Below are 14,058 nucleotides of genomic sequence, written 5' to 3' on the forward strand. Positions count from 1 at the left end.
ATAAATCCATGTAATGTAGTCTACACCATCACAATAAATCCATGTAATGTAGTCTACACCATCACAATAAATCCATGTAATGTAGTCTACACCAACACAATAAATCCATGTAATATAGTCTACACCATCACAATAAATCCATGTAATATAGTCTACACCATCACAATAAATCCATGTAATATAGTCTACACCATCACAATAAATCCATGTAATGTAGTCTACACCATCACAATAAATCCATGTAATATAGTCTACACCAACACAATAAATCCATGTAATATAGTCTACACCATCACAATAAATCCATGTAATATAGTCTACACCATCACAATAAATCCATGTAATATAGTCTACACCATCACAATAAATCCATGTAATATAGTCTACACCATCACAATAAATCCATGTAATATAGTCTACACCATCACAATAAATCCATGTAATATAGTCTACACCATCACAATAAATCCATGTAATATAGTCTACACCATCACAATAAATCCATGTAATATAGTCTACACCATCACAATAAATCCATGTAATATAGTCTACACCATCACAATAAATCCATGTAATATAGTCTACACCATCACAATAAATCCATGTAATATAGTCTACACCATCACAATAAATCCATGTAATATAGTCTACACCATCACAATAAATCCATGTAATATAGTCTACACCATCACAATAAATCCATGTAATATAGTCTACACCATCACAATAAATCCATGTAATATAGTCTACACCATCACAATAAATCCATGTAATATAGTCTACACCATCACAATAAATCCATGTAATATAGTCTACACCATCACAATAAATCCATGTAATATAGTCTACACCATCACAATAAATCCATGTAATATAGTCTACACCATCACAATAAATCCATGTAATATAGTCTACACCATCACAATAAATCCATGTAATATAGTCTACACCATCACAATAAATCCATGTAATATAGTCTACACCATCACAATAAATCCATGTAATATAGTCTACACCATCACAATAAATCCATGTAATATAGTCTACACCATCACAATAAATCCATGTAATATAGTCTACACCATCACAATAAATCCATGTAATATAGTCTACACCATCACAATAAATCCATGTAATATAGTCTACACCATCACAATAAATCCATGTAATATAGTCTACACCATCACAATAAATCCATGTAATATAGTCTACACCATCACAATAAATCCATGTAATATAGTCTACACCATCACAATAAATCCATGTAATATAGTCTACACCATCACAATAAATCCATGTAATATAGTCTACACCATCACAATAAATCCATGTAATATAGTCTACACCATCACAATAAATCCATGTAATATAGTCTACACCATCACAATAAATCCATGTAATATAGTCTACACCATCACAATAAATCCATGTAATATAGTCTACACCATCACAATAAATCCATGTAATATAGTCTACACCATCACAATAAATCCATGTAATATAGTCTACACCATCACAATAAATCCATGTAATATAGTCTACACCATCACAATAAATCCATGTAATATAGTCTACACCATCACAATAAATCCATGTAATATAGTCTACACCATCACAATAAATCCATGTAATATAGTCTACACCATCACAATAAATCCATGTAATATAGTCTACACCATCACCATAAATCCATGTAATATAGTCTACACCATCACCATAAATCCATGTAATATAGTCTACACCATCACAATAAATCCATGTAATATAGTCTACACCATCACAATAAATCCATGTAATATAGTCTACACCATCACAATAAATCCATGTAATATAGTCTACACCATCACAATAAATCCATGTAATATAGTCTACACCATCACAATAAATCCATGTAATATAGTCTACACCATCACAATAAATCCATGTAATATAGTCTACACCATCACAATAAATCCATGTAATATAGTCTACACCATCACAATAAATCCATGTAATATAGTCTACACCATCACAATAAATCCATGTAATATAGTCTACACCATCACAATAAATCCATGTAATATAGTCTACACCATCACAATAAATCCATGTAATATAGTCTACACCATCACAATAAATCCATGTAATATAGTCTACACCATCACAATAAATCCATGTAATATAGTCTACACCATCACAATAAATCCATGTAATATAGTCTACACCATCACAATAAATCCATGTAATATAGTCTACACCATCACAATAAATCCATGTAATATAGTCTACACCATCACAATAAATCCATGTAATATAGTCTACACCATCACAATAAATCCATGTAATATAGTCTACACCATCACAATAAATCCATGTAATATAGTCTACACCATCACAATAAATCCATGTAATATAGTCTACACCATCACAATAAATCCATGTAATATAGTCTACACCATCACAATAAATCCATGTAATATAGTCTACACCATCACAATAAATCCATGTAATATAGTCTACACCATCACCATAAATCCATGTAATATAGTCTACACCATCACAATAAATCCATGTAATATAGTCTACACCATCACAATAAATCCATGTAATATAGTCTACACCATCACAATAAATCCATGTAATATAGTCTACACCATCACAATAAATCCATGTAATATAGTCTACACCATCACAATAAATCCATGTAATATAGTCTACACCATCACAATAAATCCATGTAATATAGTCTACACCATCACAATAAATCCATGTAATATAGTCTACACCATCACAATAAATCCATGTAATATAGTCTACACCATCACAATAAATCCATGTAATATAGTCTACACCATCACAATAAATCCATGTAATATAGTCTACACCATCACAATAAATCCATGTAATATAGTCTACACCATCACAATAAATCCATGTAATATAGTCTACACCATCACAATAAATCCATGTAATATAGTCTACACCATCACAATAAATCCATGTAATATAGTCTACACCATCACAATAAATCCATGTAATATAGTCTACACCATCACAATAAATCCATGTAATATAGTCTACACCATCACCATAAATCCATGTAATATAGTCTACACCATCACAATAAATCCATGTAATATAGTCTACACCATCACAATAAATCCATGTAATATAGTCTACACCATCACAATAAATCCATGTAATATAGTCTACACCATCACAATAAATCCATGTAATATAGTCTACACCATCACCATAAATCCATGTAATATAGTCTACACCATCACAATAAATCCATGTAATATAGTCTACACCATCACAATAAATCCATGTAATATAGTCTACACCATCACAATAAATCCATGTAATATAGTCTACACCATCACAATAAATCCATGTAATATAGTCTACACCATCACAATAAATCCATGTAATATAGTCTACACCATCACAATAAATCCATGTAATATAGTCTACACCATCACAATAAATCCATGTAATATAGTCTACACCAACACAATAAATCCATGTAATATAGTCTACACCATCACAATAAATCCATGTAATATAGTCTACACCATCACAATAAATCCATGTAATATAGTCTACACCATCACAATAAATCCATGTAATATAGTCTACACCATCACAATAAATCCATGTAATATAGTCTACACCGTCACAATAAATCCATGTAATATAGTCTACACCAACACAATAAATCCATGTAATATAGTCTGTCTATACCATCACAATAAATCCATGTAATATAGTCTACACCAACACAATAAATCCATGTAATATAGTCTACACCATCACAATAAATCCATGTAATATAGTCTACACCATCACAATAAATCCATGTAATATAGTCTACACCAACACAATAAATCCATGTAATATAGTCTACACCATCACAATAAATCCATGTAATATAGTCTACACCAACACAATAAATCCATGTAATATAGTCTACACCATCACAATAAATCCATGTAATATAGTCTACACCAACACAATAAATCCATGTAATATAGTCTACACCATCACAATAAATCCATGTAATATAGTCTACACCATCACAATAAATCCATGTAATATAGTCTACACCATCACAATAAATCCATGTAATATAGTCTACACCAACACAATAAATCCATGTAATATAGTCTACACCATCACAATAAATCCATGTAATATAGTCTACACCATCACAATAAATCCATGTCATATAGTCTACACCATCACAATAAATCCATGTAATATAGTCTACACCATCACAATAAATCCATGTAATATAGTCTACACCATCACAATAAATCCATGTAATATAGTCTACACCATCACAATAAATCCATGTAATATAGTCTACACCATCACAATAAATCCATGTAATATAGTCTACACCATCACAATAAATCCATGTAATATAGTCTACACCAACACAATAAATCCATGTAATATAGTCTACACCATCACAATAAATCCATGTAATATAGTCTACACCATCACAATAAATCCATGTAATATAGTCTACACCATCACAATAAATCCATGTAATATAGTCTACACCATCACAATAAATCCATGTAATATAGTCTACACCATCACAATAAATCCATGTAATATAGTCTACACCATCACAATAAATCCATGTAATATAGTCTACACCATCACAATAAATCCATGTAATATAGTCTACACCATCACAATAAATCCATGTAATATAGTCTACACCATCACAATAAATCCATGTAATATAGTCTACACCAACACAATAAATCCATGTAATATAGTCTACACCATCACAATAAATCCATGTAATATAGTCTACACCATCACAATAAATCCATGTAATATAGTCTACACCATCACAATAAATCCATGTAATATAGTCTACACCATCACAATAAATCCATGTAATATAGTCTACACCGTCACAATAAATCCATGTAATATAGTCTACACCAACACAATAAATCCATGTAATATAGTCTGTCTATACCATCACAATAAATCCATGTAATATAGTCTACACCAACACAATAAATCCATGTAATATAGTCTACACCATCACAATAAATCCATGTAATATAGTCTACACCATCACAATAAATCCATGTAATATAGTCTACACCAACACAATAAATCCATGTAATATAGTCTACACCATCACAATAAATCCATGTAATATAGTCTACACCAACACAATAAATCCATGTAATATAGTCTACACCATCACAATAAATCCATGTAATATAGTCTACACCAACACAATAAATCCATGTAATATAGTCTACACCATCACAATAAATCCATGTAATATAGTCTACACCATCACAATAAATCCATGTAATATAGTCTACACCATCACAATAAATCCATGTAATATAGTCTACACCAACACAATAAATCCATGTAATATAGTCTACACCATCACAATAAATCCATGTAATATAGTCTACACCATCACAATAAATCCATGTAATATAGTCTACACCATCACAATAAATCCATGTAATATAGTCTACACCATCACAATAAATCCATGTAATATAGTCTACACCATCACAATAAATCCATGTAATATAGTCTACACCATCACAATAAATCCATGTAATATAGTCTACACCATCACAATAAATCCATGTAATATAGTCTACACCATCACAATAAATCCATGTAATATAGTCTACACCAACACAATAAATCCATGTAATATAGTCTACACCATCACAATAAATCCATGTAATATAGTCTACACCATCACAATAAATCCATGTAATATAGTCTACACCATCACAATAAATCCATGTAATATAGTCTACACCATCACAATAAATCCATGTAATATAGTCTACACCGTCACAATAAATCCATGTAATATAGTCTACACCAACACAATAAATCCATGTAATATAGTCTGTCTATACCATCACAATAAATCCATGTAATATAGTCTACACCAACACAATAAATCCATGTAATATAGTCTACACCATCACAATAAATCCATGTAATATAGTCTACACCATCACAATAAATCCATGTAATATAGTCTACACCAACACAATAAATCCATGTAATATAGTCTACACCATCACAATAAATCCATGTAATATAGTCTACACCAACACAATAAATCCATGTAATATAGTCTACACCATCACAATAAATCCATGTAATATAGTCTACACCAACACAATAAATCCATGTAATATAGTCTACACCATCACAATAAATCCATGTAATATAGTCTACACCATCACAATAAATCCATGTAATATAGTCTACACCATCACAATAAATCCATGTAATATAGTCTACACCAACACAATAAATCCATGTAATATAGTCTACACCATCACAATAAATCCATGTAATATAGTCTACACCATCACAATAAATCCATGTAATATAGTCTACACCATCACAATAAATCCATGTAATATAGTCTACACCATCACAATAAATCCATGTAATATAGTCTACACCATCACAGTAAATCCATGTAATATAGTCTACACCATCACAATAAATCCATGTAATATAGTCTACACCATCACAATAAATCCATGTAATATAGTCTACACCATCACAATAAATCCATGTAATATAGTCTACACCATCACAATAAATCCATGTAATATAGTCTACACCATCACAATAAATCCATGTAATATAGTCTACACCATCACAATAAATCCATGTAATATAGTCTACACCAACACAATAAATCCATGTAATATAGTCTACACCATCACAATAAATCCATGTAATATAGTCTACACCATCACAATAAATCCATGTAATATAGTCTACACCATCACAATAAATCCATGTAATATAGTCTACACCATCACAATAAATCCATGTAATATAGTCTACACCATCACAGTAAATCCATGTAATATAGTCTACACCATCACAATAAATCCATGTAATATAGTCTACACCATCACAATAAATCCATGTAATATAGTCTACACCATCACAATAAATCCATGTAATATAGTCTACACCATCACAATAAATCCATGTAATATAGTCTACACCATCACAATAAATCCATGTAATATAGTCTACACCATCACAATAAATCCATGTAATATAGTCTACACCATCACAATAAATCCATGTAATATAGTCTACACCATCACAATAAATCCATGTAATATAGTCTACACCATCACAATAAATCCATGTAATATAGTCTACACCATCACAATAAATCCATGTAATATAGTCTACACCATCACAATAAATCCATGTAATATAGTCTACACCATCACAATAAATCCATGTAATATAGTCTACACCATCACAATAAATCCATGTAATATAGTCTACACCATCACAATAAATCCATGTAATATAGTCTACACCATCACAATAAATCCATGTAATATAGTCTACACCATCACAATAAATCCATGTAATATAGTCTACACCATCACAATAAATCCATGTAATATAGTCTACACCATCACAATAAATCCATGTAATATAGTCTACACCATCACAATAAATCCATGTAATATAGTCTACACCTTCACAATAAATCCATGTAATAGAGTCTACACCATCACAATAAATCCATGTAATATAGTCTACCTACACCATCACAGTAAATCACAGAAACACTTACCTCTGTCTTCCATTTCTTCTTGACATCCAGGAAGACATCGTAGAGGGCATCAATCTCTTTAGTAGCATTGGTGGGAGTGGTGTGCTGGGGTACTAACACAAAGTCCCGTATGGCTGGAGAGAAAGAGAGAGAATGAGACAGAGAGATGGTGTGAGAGAGAGATGATGAGAGAGAGAGATGGTGTGAGAGAGAGATGATGAGAGAGAGAGAGAGTGAGAGAGGCAGGGAGAGAGATACAGAGAGTGAGTGAGGGAGAGACAGAGATTGAGAGAGGCAGGGAGAGTGAGAGGCAGGGAGAGAAAGAGGCAGGGAGAGAGAGAGAGAGAGAAAAAGTGTGTTTGTGCGTGTGTATCATTGAATGTGTATCATTGAAAGCATCTTTGAAGCTTAAGCATGTTGGTAGAGAGACAGAGATAGAGAGAGACAGAAGGAGAGAGCTTTAGGGAGAGGCATGGAGGGAGAGAGTGAGACAGAGGGGGAGAGAGATACACAGAGAGGTGGAGAGAGAGACAGGGAGAGACAGAGACACATATGGGGAGAGAGAGAGAGGCAGGGAGGGCCTTCTATTTCATCAAAAGGAAAATAAAAGTCAACATACCAATTAGGATCTGGCTAAAACTACTTGAATCAGTTGAAGAACCCATTGCCCTTTATGATTGTCAGGTCTGGGGTCTGCTCACCAACCAAGAATTTACAAAATGGAACAAACACCAAATTGAGACTGCATGCAGAATTCTACAAAAATATCCTCAGTGTACAACGTAGAACACCAAATAATGCATGCAGAGCAGAATTAGGACGATACCCGCTAATGATCAAAATCCAGAAAAGAGCCGTTAAATTCTACAACCACAAAAGGAAGCGATTCCCAAACTTACCACAACAAAGCCTACAGAGAGCTGAACCTGGAGAAGAGTCCCCTAAGCAAGCTGGTTCTGGGGCTCTGTTCACAAACACACCCTACAGAGCCCCAGGACAGCAGCACAATTAGACCCAACCAAATCATGAGAAAACAAAAAGATAATTACTTGACACATTGGAAAGAATTAACAAAAAAACAGAGCAAACTAGAATGCTATTTGGCCCTACACAGAGAGTACACAGCGGCAGAATACCTGACCACTGTGACTGACCCAAAATTAAGGAAAGCTTTGACTATGTACAGACTCAGTGAGCATAGCCTTGCTATTGAGAAAGGCCGCCGTAGGCAGACATGGCTCTCAAGAGAAGACAGGCTATGTGCTCACTGCCCACAAAATGAGGTGGAAACTGAGCTGCACTTCCTAACCTCCTGCCCAATGTATGACCATATTAGAGAGACATATTTCCCTCAGATTACACAGATCCACAAAGAATTCGAAAACAAATCCAATTTTGAAAAACTCTACTGGGTGAAATTCCACAGTGTGCCATCACAGCAGCAAGATTTGTGACCTGTTGCCACGAGAAAAGGGCAACCAGTTGTTACGTTCCCCAGTTTATGTGTTGTAGTTTGTGTATTTGCATGTGTTTTATTTCAGGAAATGGCTTCCAGAAATCCCTCAAGCAGCTGATTGGTCAACTCCAGGGCTAATTAGATTAGATTTAGATTACTTGTTATTACTGCATTGTTGGAACTAGAAGCACAAGCATTTCGCTACACTCGCATTAACATCTGCTAACCATGTGTATGTGACAAATAAAATTTGATTTGATTTGATTTAATTGGAGAGCTGACCCCGCCCCCTCGTCAAGACACAGCTGTCTCCAGTTACATGCATTCTGAAGCTATATAAAAGCCAGTGTTCTGTTCAGGAGAGAGAGATTTTGGAGGTAGGGATTGCTGAGAGAGATTTTTTGCTGAGGTCATTGCAGAGCGATTGTTTGTGATAGAGAGATTTTGCTAGAGGTTGATTTTGCTGGGAGTTCATTGCTTAGAGTTGGTATGTTCTGTGAGTTTGTTGCTCAGGTAGAGCTTATTTGATGTACTTTGTTTCTTAGTTTGTTGGTGAAATTGTTTAATATTCTGTTTCATTTGTTCCCAGGGGGGAAGGGGAAGGCACCTTGGGAGTGTTTAGGCAAGAGGCCCGCGGGCATACATATACCCGTAGTATATTCACTGTCTAGGCACACTAGGTAAGACCTGGGCGGACCACCCCCTGTATTTTGGTTAGGGCACCACATTCTGCCTGTTGTCATCCTTACTCGCACCTACGGTCCATACGTTTTTCACTTCACGGAGAGTTTAGTTGTAGCAGGGAGTTGCGTTCCCTCTTCATAGAGGCGTGCGTAACACCAGTGAAGAACACACACCATTGTAAATACAACCCATATTTATGATTATTTATTTTATCTTGTGTCCTTTACCATTTGTACATTGTTAAAACACTGTATGTGTGTGTATATATATATATATATATATATATATATATATATATATATATATATATATATATATATATAATATGACATTTGTAATGTCTTTATTGTTTTGAAACTTCTGTATGTGTAATGTTTACTGTTAATTTTTATTGTTTATTTCACTTTATATATTATCTACTTCACTTGCTTTGGTAATGTTAACATGTTTCCCATGCCAATACAGCCCCTTGAATTGAGAGACAGAGAGAGACAGACAGAGAAAGAGTTTGAGAGAGAGAGACAGAGAGTAAAGTTTGAGAGAGAGACAGAAAGAGACAGAGAGACAGACAGACACAGAGAGAGAGAGACAGACAAAGAGACAGGCAGAGTTAAAGAGACAGAAAGACAGACAGATTGATTTAATCTATCATTATTCTCATTAATATTGTTGTTGTAGTTAATGGTTATCCCATTTCCACTACTATTATTATTATTGATGTTGGTCCCATCATTTGTTGTTATATGTATACTTTGACAATGTACGAGAGAGAGGCATGACATATGCTGTCATGTCTGTTTAATCCTATCTCATGATGTCATGTCTGTTTAATTCTTGCTCATGATGTTCTCAACTCAATTGATTCACTCCAATGTACCTGTAATAACATCTGACGACTGTTTGTAACACCCCTACGATAACTTATAACAGTGTTATAACAACCTGTCTTGGGGGTGTGAAGGCGGACGATGAAGGGTTCTCTGGAGAAGGCATCCTCGTCTCCCGGCAACATGTCAGAATACTGGTACTGATCTGTTACTGTCACAGAGCCGATCCTACACACAAACACACAGTAATCAGACTTTTCTAATCATATAAAAAAGCTTGTTAGACTCAGTCCTGCACAGGAAAAAGATGACTATTTTACCTGTAACCTTTATTTAACAAGACAGTTGAGAATACATTCTTATGTATAATGACAGCTTCCCAGGGAACAGTGGGTTAACTGCCTTGTTCAGGGGCAGAAGGACAGATTTTTACCTTGTCAGATTGGGGAAACAGATCCAGCAACCTTTCGGTTACTAGTCTAACGCTCTAACCACTAGGCTACCTGTTCTAACCACTAGGCTACCTGCTCTTACAACTAGGCTACCTGCTCTCACCACTAGGCTACCTGCTCTCACCACTAGGCTACCTGCCGCCACCAATAAAGGTGATGATGATGATAGTTGGTCTCACCTGAACACAAACTGGTCCTGGTAGCTAGGTGTCCTGGTCTCACCTGACCGCAAACTGCTCCTGGTAGCTAGGTGTCCTGGTCTTACCTGACTGCAAACTGGTCCTGGTAGCTAGGTGTCCCTGGTCTCACCTGACCGCAAACTGCTCCTGGTAGCTAGGTGTCCTGGTCTCACCTGACCGCAAACTGCTCCTGGTAGCTAGGTGTCCTGGTCTCACCTGAATGCAAACTGGTCCTGGTAGCTAGGTGTCCTGGTCTCACCTGAACACATACTGGTCCTGGTAGCTAGGTGTCCTGGGCTCACCTGAACACATACTGGTCCTGGTAGCTAGGTGTCCTGGGCTCACCTGAACACATACTGGTCCTGGTAGCTAGGTGTCCTGGGCTCACCTGAACACAAACACATACTGCTCCTGGTAGCTAGGTGTCCTGCCCAGCCGCTCACTGGCCACATAATCATACTGGTTCTGGCTGTCATACCTGATAGAGAAGAGAAAAAGCCTCTTGATGTACACACTCACAACCTCTGAAAACATGGATTCTTAGGTGTTTGTGTGTTTGACCTGTTCAGTTCAGTTATCAGCAGCGGTATGGCTTTCTGTTTAGTGTCTCTCACTTCCTGTAGCAGGCACACATCACAACGAGACACGATCTGAAACACACACACACACACTTTCAGCTTTAATCTGAAAATAGTGGGTGTGTGTCTGGGTGTGGGGGTGTGTGTGTGGGTGTGTGTCTGGGTGTGTATAAGGCAGTTGTGGTATGGAAGGGTCAACTCTCACTCTCCTCTCCTCTCCTCTCCTCTCCTCTCATGTCTGTACAGGTCTCTATGTCAGGTTCTGACTGCTTCAGTCATGAGATCATATGTCATCCAGGTTCACTCACACACAGCCCTCTGATAAGCTCTGCTGCAGCCTGCGAGTGTGTGTAGGTGTGTGTGTGTATAGCTGGTTGCCCCTCGAGTGTGGGTGTGTGTAGTTTTGTGTATAGCTGGTTGACCCTGCGAGTGTGTGTGTGTGTGTGTGTGTGTTTGTGTGTGTGTGTGTGTGTGTGTGTGTGTGTGCGCACGCATGAAACTCTCACCCGTATTAGTGTGTGCATGACTTCAGTGTTGCGTGACTTGGAGTCTCCGAAGCTTTGGACGTTAAAGGCACAGATCTTAAACCCTGAGATCAGCTTTACCCCGCTCAGAGAGAGGAGGAAGAGGAGGAGGAGGAGGGAGGAAGAGGATGACATGGTGCCAAGCTGTGGAAGAGGCAGAATCTTGTTAATCAGTCAGTCAATCAGTCATCCAGCCAGTCAGTCAGCCAGTCAGCCAGTCAGTCAGCCAGTCAGTCAGTCAGCCAGTCAGCCAGTCAGCCAGTCAGTCAGTCAGCCAGTCAGCCAATCATTCAGTCAGTCAGTCAGTCAGTCAGTCAGTCAATCAGTCAGTCACAAAGTTATGTAGAAATCTCTCAATAATCATATGAATTGTGTATCCTAAATCAGCGTTTTTTAAAAACTCTCCTTGTTAAATAGACATCTCCATTGTTTAGTTGCTACCATGCTGTGTTGTCATGTGCTGCCACCATTCTGCGTTGCTACCCTGTTGTTGTCATGTTGTGTTGCTACTGTGTTGTTGTCATGTGTTGCTACCGTGTTGTTGTCATGTTGTGTTGCTACCGTGTTGTTGTCATGTTGTGTTGTTACCATGCTGTGTTGTCATGTGTTGCTTCCATGTTGTGTTTGTACCGTGTTGTTGTCATGTTGTGTTGCTACTGTGTTGTTGTCATGTGTTGCTACCATGTTGTGTTACTACCGTGTTGTTGTCATGTTGTGTTGTTACCATGCTGTGTTGTCATGTGTTGCTTCCATGTTGTGTTGTTGTCATGTTGTGTTGCTACTGTGTTGTTGTCATGTGTTGCTACCATGTTGTGTTGCTACTGTGTTGTTATCATGTTGTGTTGCTACCATGATATGTTGTCATGTGTTGCTGCCATGTTGTGTTGGTACCGTGTTGTTGTCATGTGTTGCTGCCATGCTATGTTGTTTTCATGTTGTGTTGTCATGTGGTGCTATGATGCTGTGTTGTCATGTGGTGCTACCATGCTGTGTTGTCATGTGGTGCTACCATGCTGTGTTGTCATGTGGTGCTACCATGCTGTGTTGTCATGTGTTGCTGCCATGTTATGCTGTTGTCTTTGGTCTCTCTTTATATAGTGTTGTCGTGTCGGGATGTGTGTTTTGTCCTACATTTTTAATCCCAGCCCCTGTCCCTGCAGGAATCCTTTTGCCTTTTGGTAGGCCGTCATTGTAAATAAGAATTTGTTTTTAACTGACTTGCCTAGTTAAATAAAGGTTCAATGAAATAAAATAAAACATTTATTTGAACTATTCTATAGTTAATGAAACTGACACTAACAGTTGAGCTTCCTCCACTGTCCAACTACCCCATACTGGGCTTGAACCAGTGATCCTCTGATCACAAACACAAGCAACCCTGCTCCTTGACAATGCACCAAGGGTTTGAGCCACCCAAATGTTACCTCTTGGATGGCGTCATCCATGACAGTTCAAGCTAGTTTTGGAGTGAGCTTATGGCACGTTCTTAACTCTGCTACGCTAGCACAGCTGATTACACTTGTCAACTAATCATCAAGTCCCTGAATAGGTGAATCAGGTAATTTAGTTCAGGGAAACAACAACATTCTAAGACGTCTGGGGGACTTTAACTCAAGTAGCAGTTGAGTTAAATAGAAATTTCTCAATATTCATAAAAAATGTGTAAGCTAAACCAGTGGTCTTGCCCAAGGACCGCTCCCAGGCAAACCAGTGGCCCAGGGAACCCTCCCAGGCAAACCAGTGGCCCAGGGA

General features: G+C 36.7%; 1 protein-coding gene across 6 annotated transcripts in view; it reads right to left on the bottom strand.

Moving 5' to 3' along the window:
- The window catches only part of LOC139369018 (deoxyribonuclease I-like 1), an 85,051-nt gene that overhangs the window by 10,459 nt on the left and 60,534 nt on the right, over positions 1-14,058 (bottom strand). For all 6 annotated transcript variants that reach the window (XM_071108594.1, XM_071108597.1, XM_071108595.1 and 3 more), the window contains exons 2-6: positions 12,289-12,450; positions 11,766-11,854; positions 11,593-11,682; positions 10,689-10,801; positions 7,628-7,740 (exon numbers count right to left, since the gene is read on the bottom strand). In XM_071108594.1, the coding sequence (XP_070964695.1) occupies positions 7,628-7,740; positions 10,689-10,801; positions 11,593-11,682; positions 11,766-11,854; positions 12,289-12,441 (558 nt within the window). In that variant the 5' untranslated portion in view covers positions 12,442-12,450. The remainder of the gene's footprint in view (positions 1-7,627; positions 7,741-10,688; positions 10,802-11,592; positions 11,683-11,765; positions 11,855-12,288; positions 12,451-14,058) is intronic.

The sequence above is a fragment of the Oncorhynchus clarkii genome, chromosome 16 (genome assembly GCF_045791955.1).
Source record: "Oncorhynchus clarkii lewisi isolate Uvic-CL-2024 chromosome 16, UVic_Ocla_1.0, whole genome shotgun sequence".
NCBI classification, from domain to species: domain Eukaryota; kingdom Metazoa; phylum Chordata; class Actinopteri; order Salmoniformes; family Salmonidae; genus Oncorhynchus; species Oncorhynchus clarkii.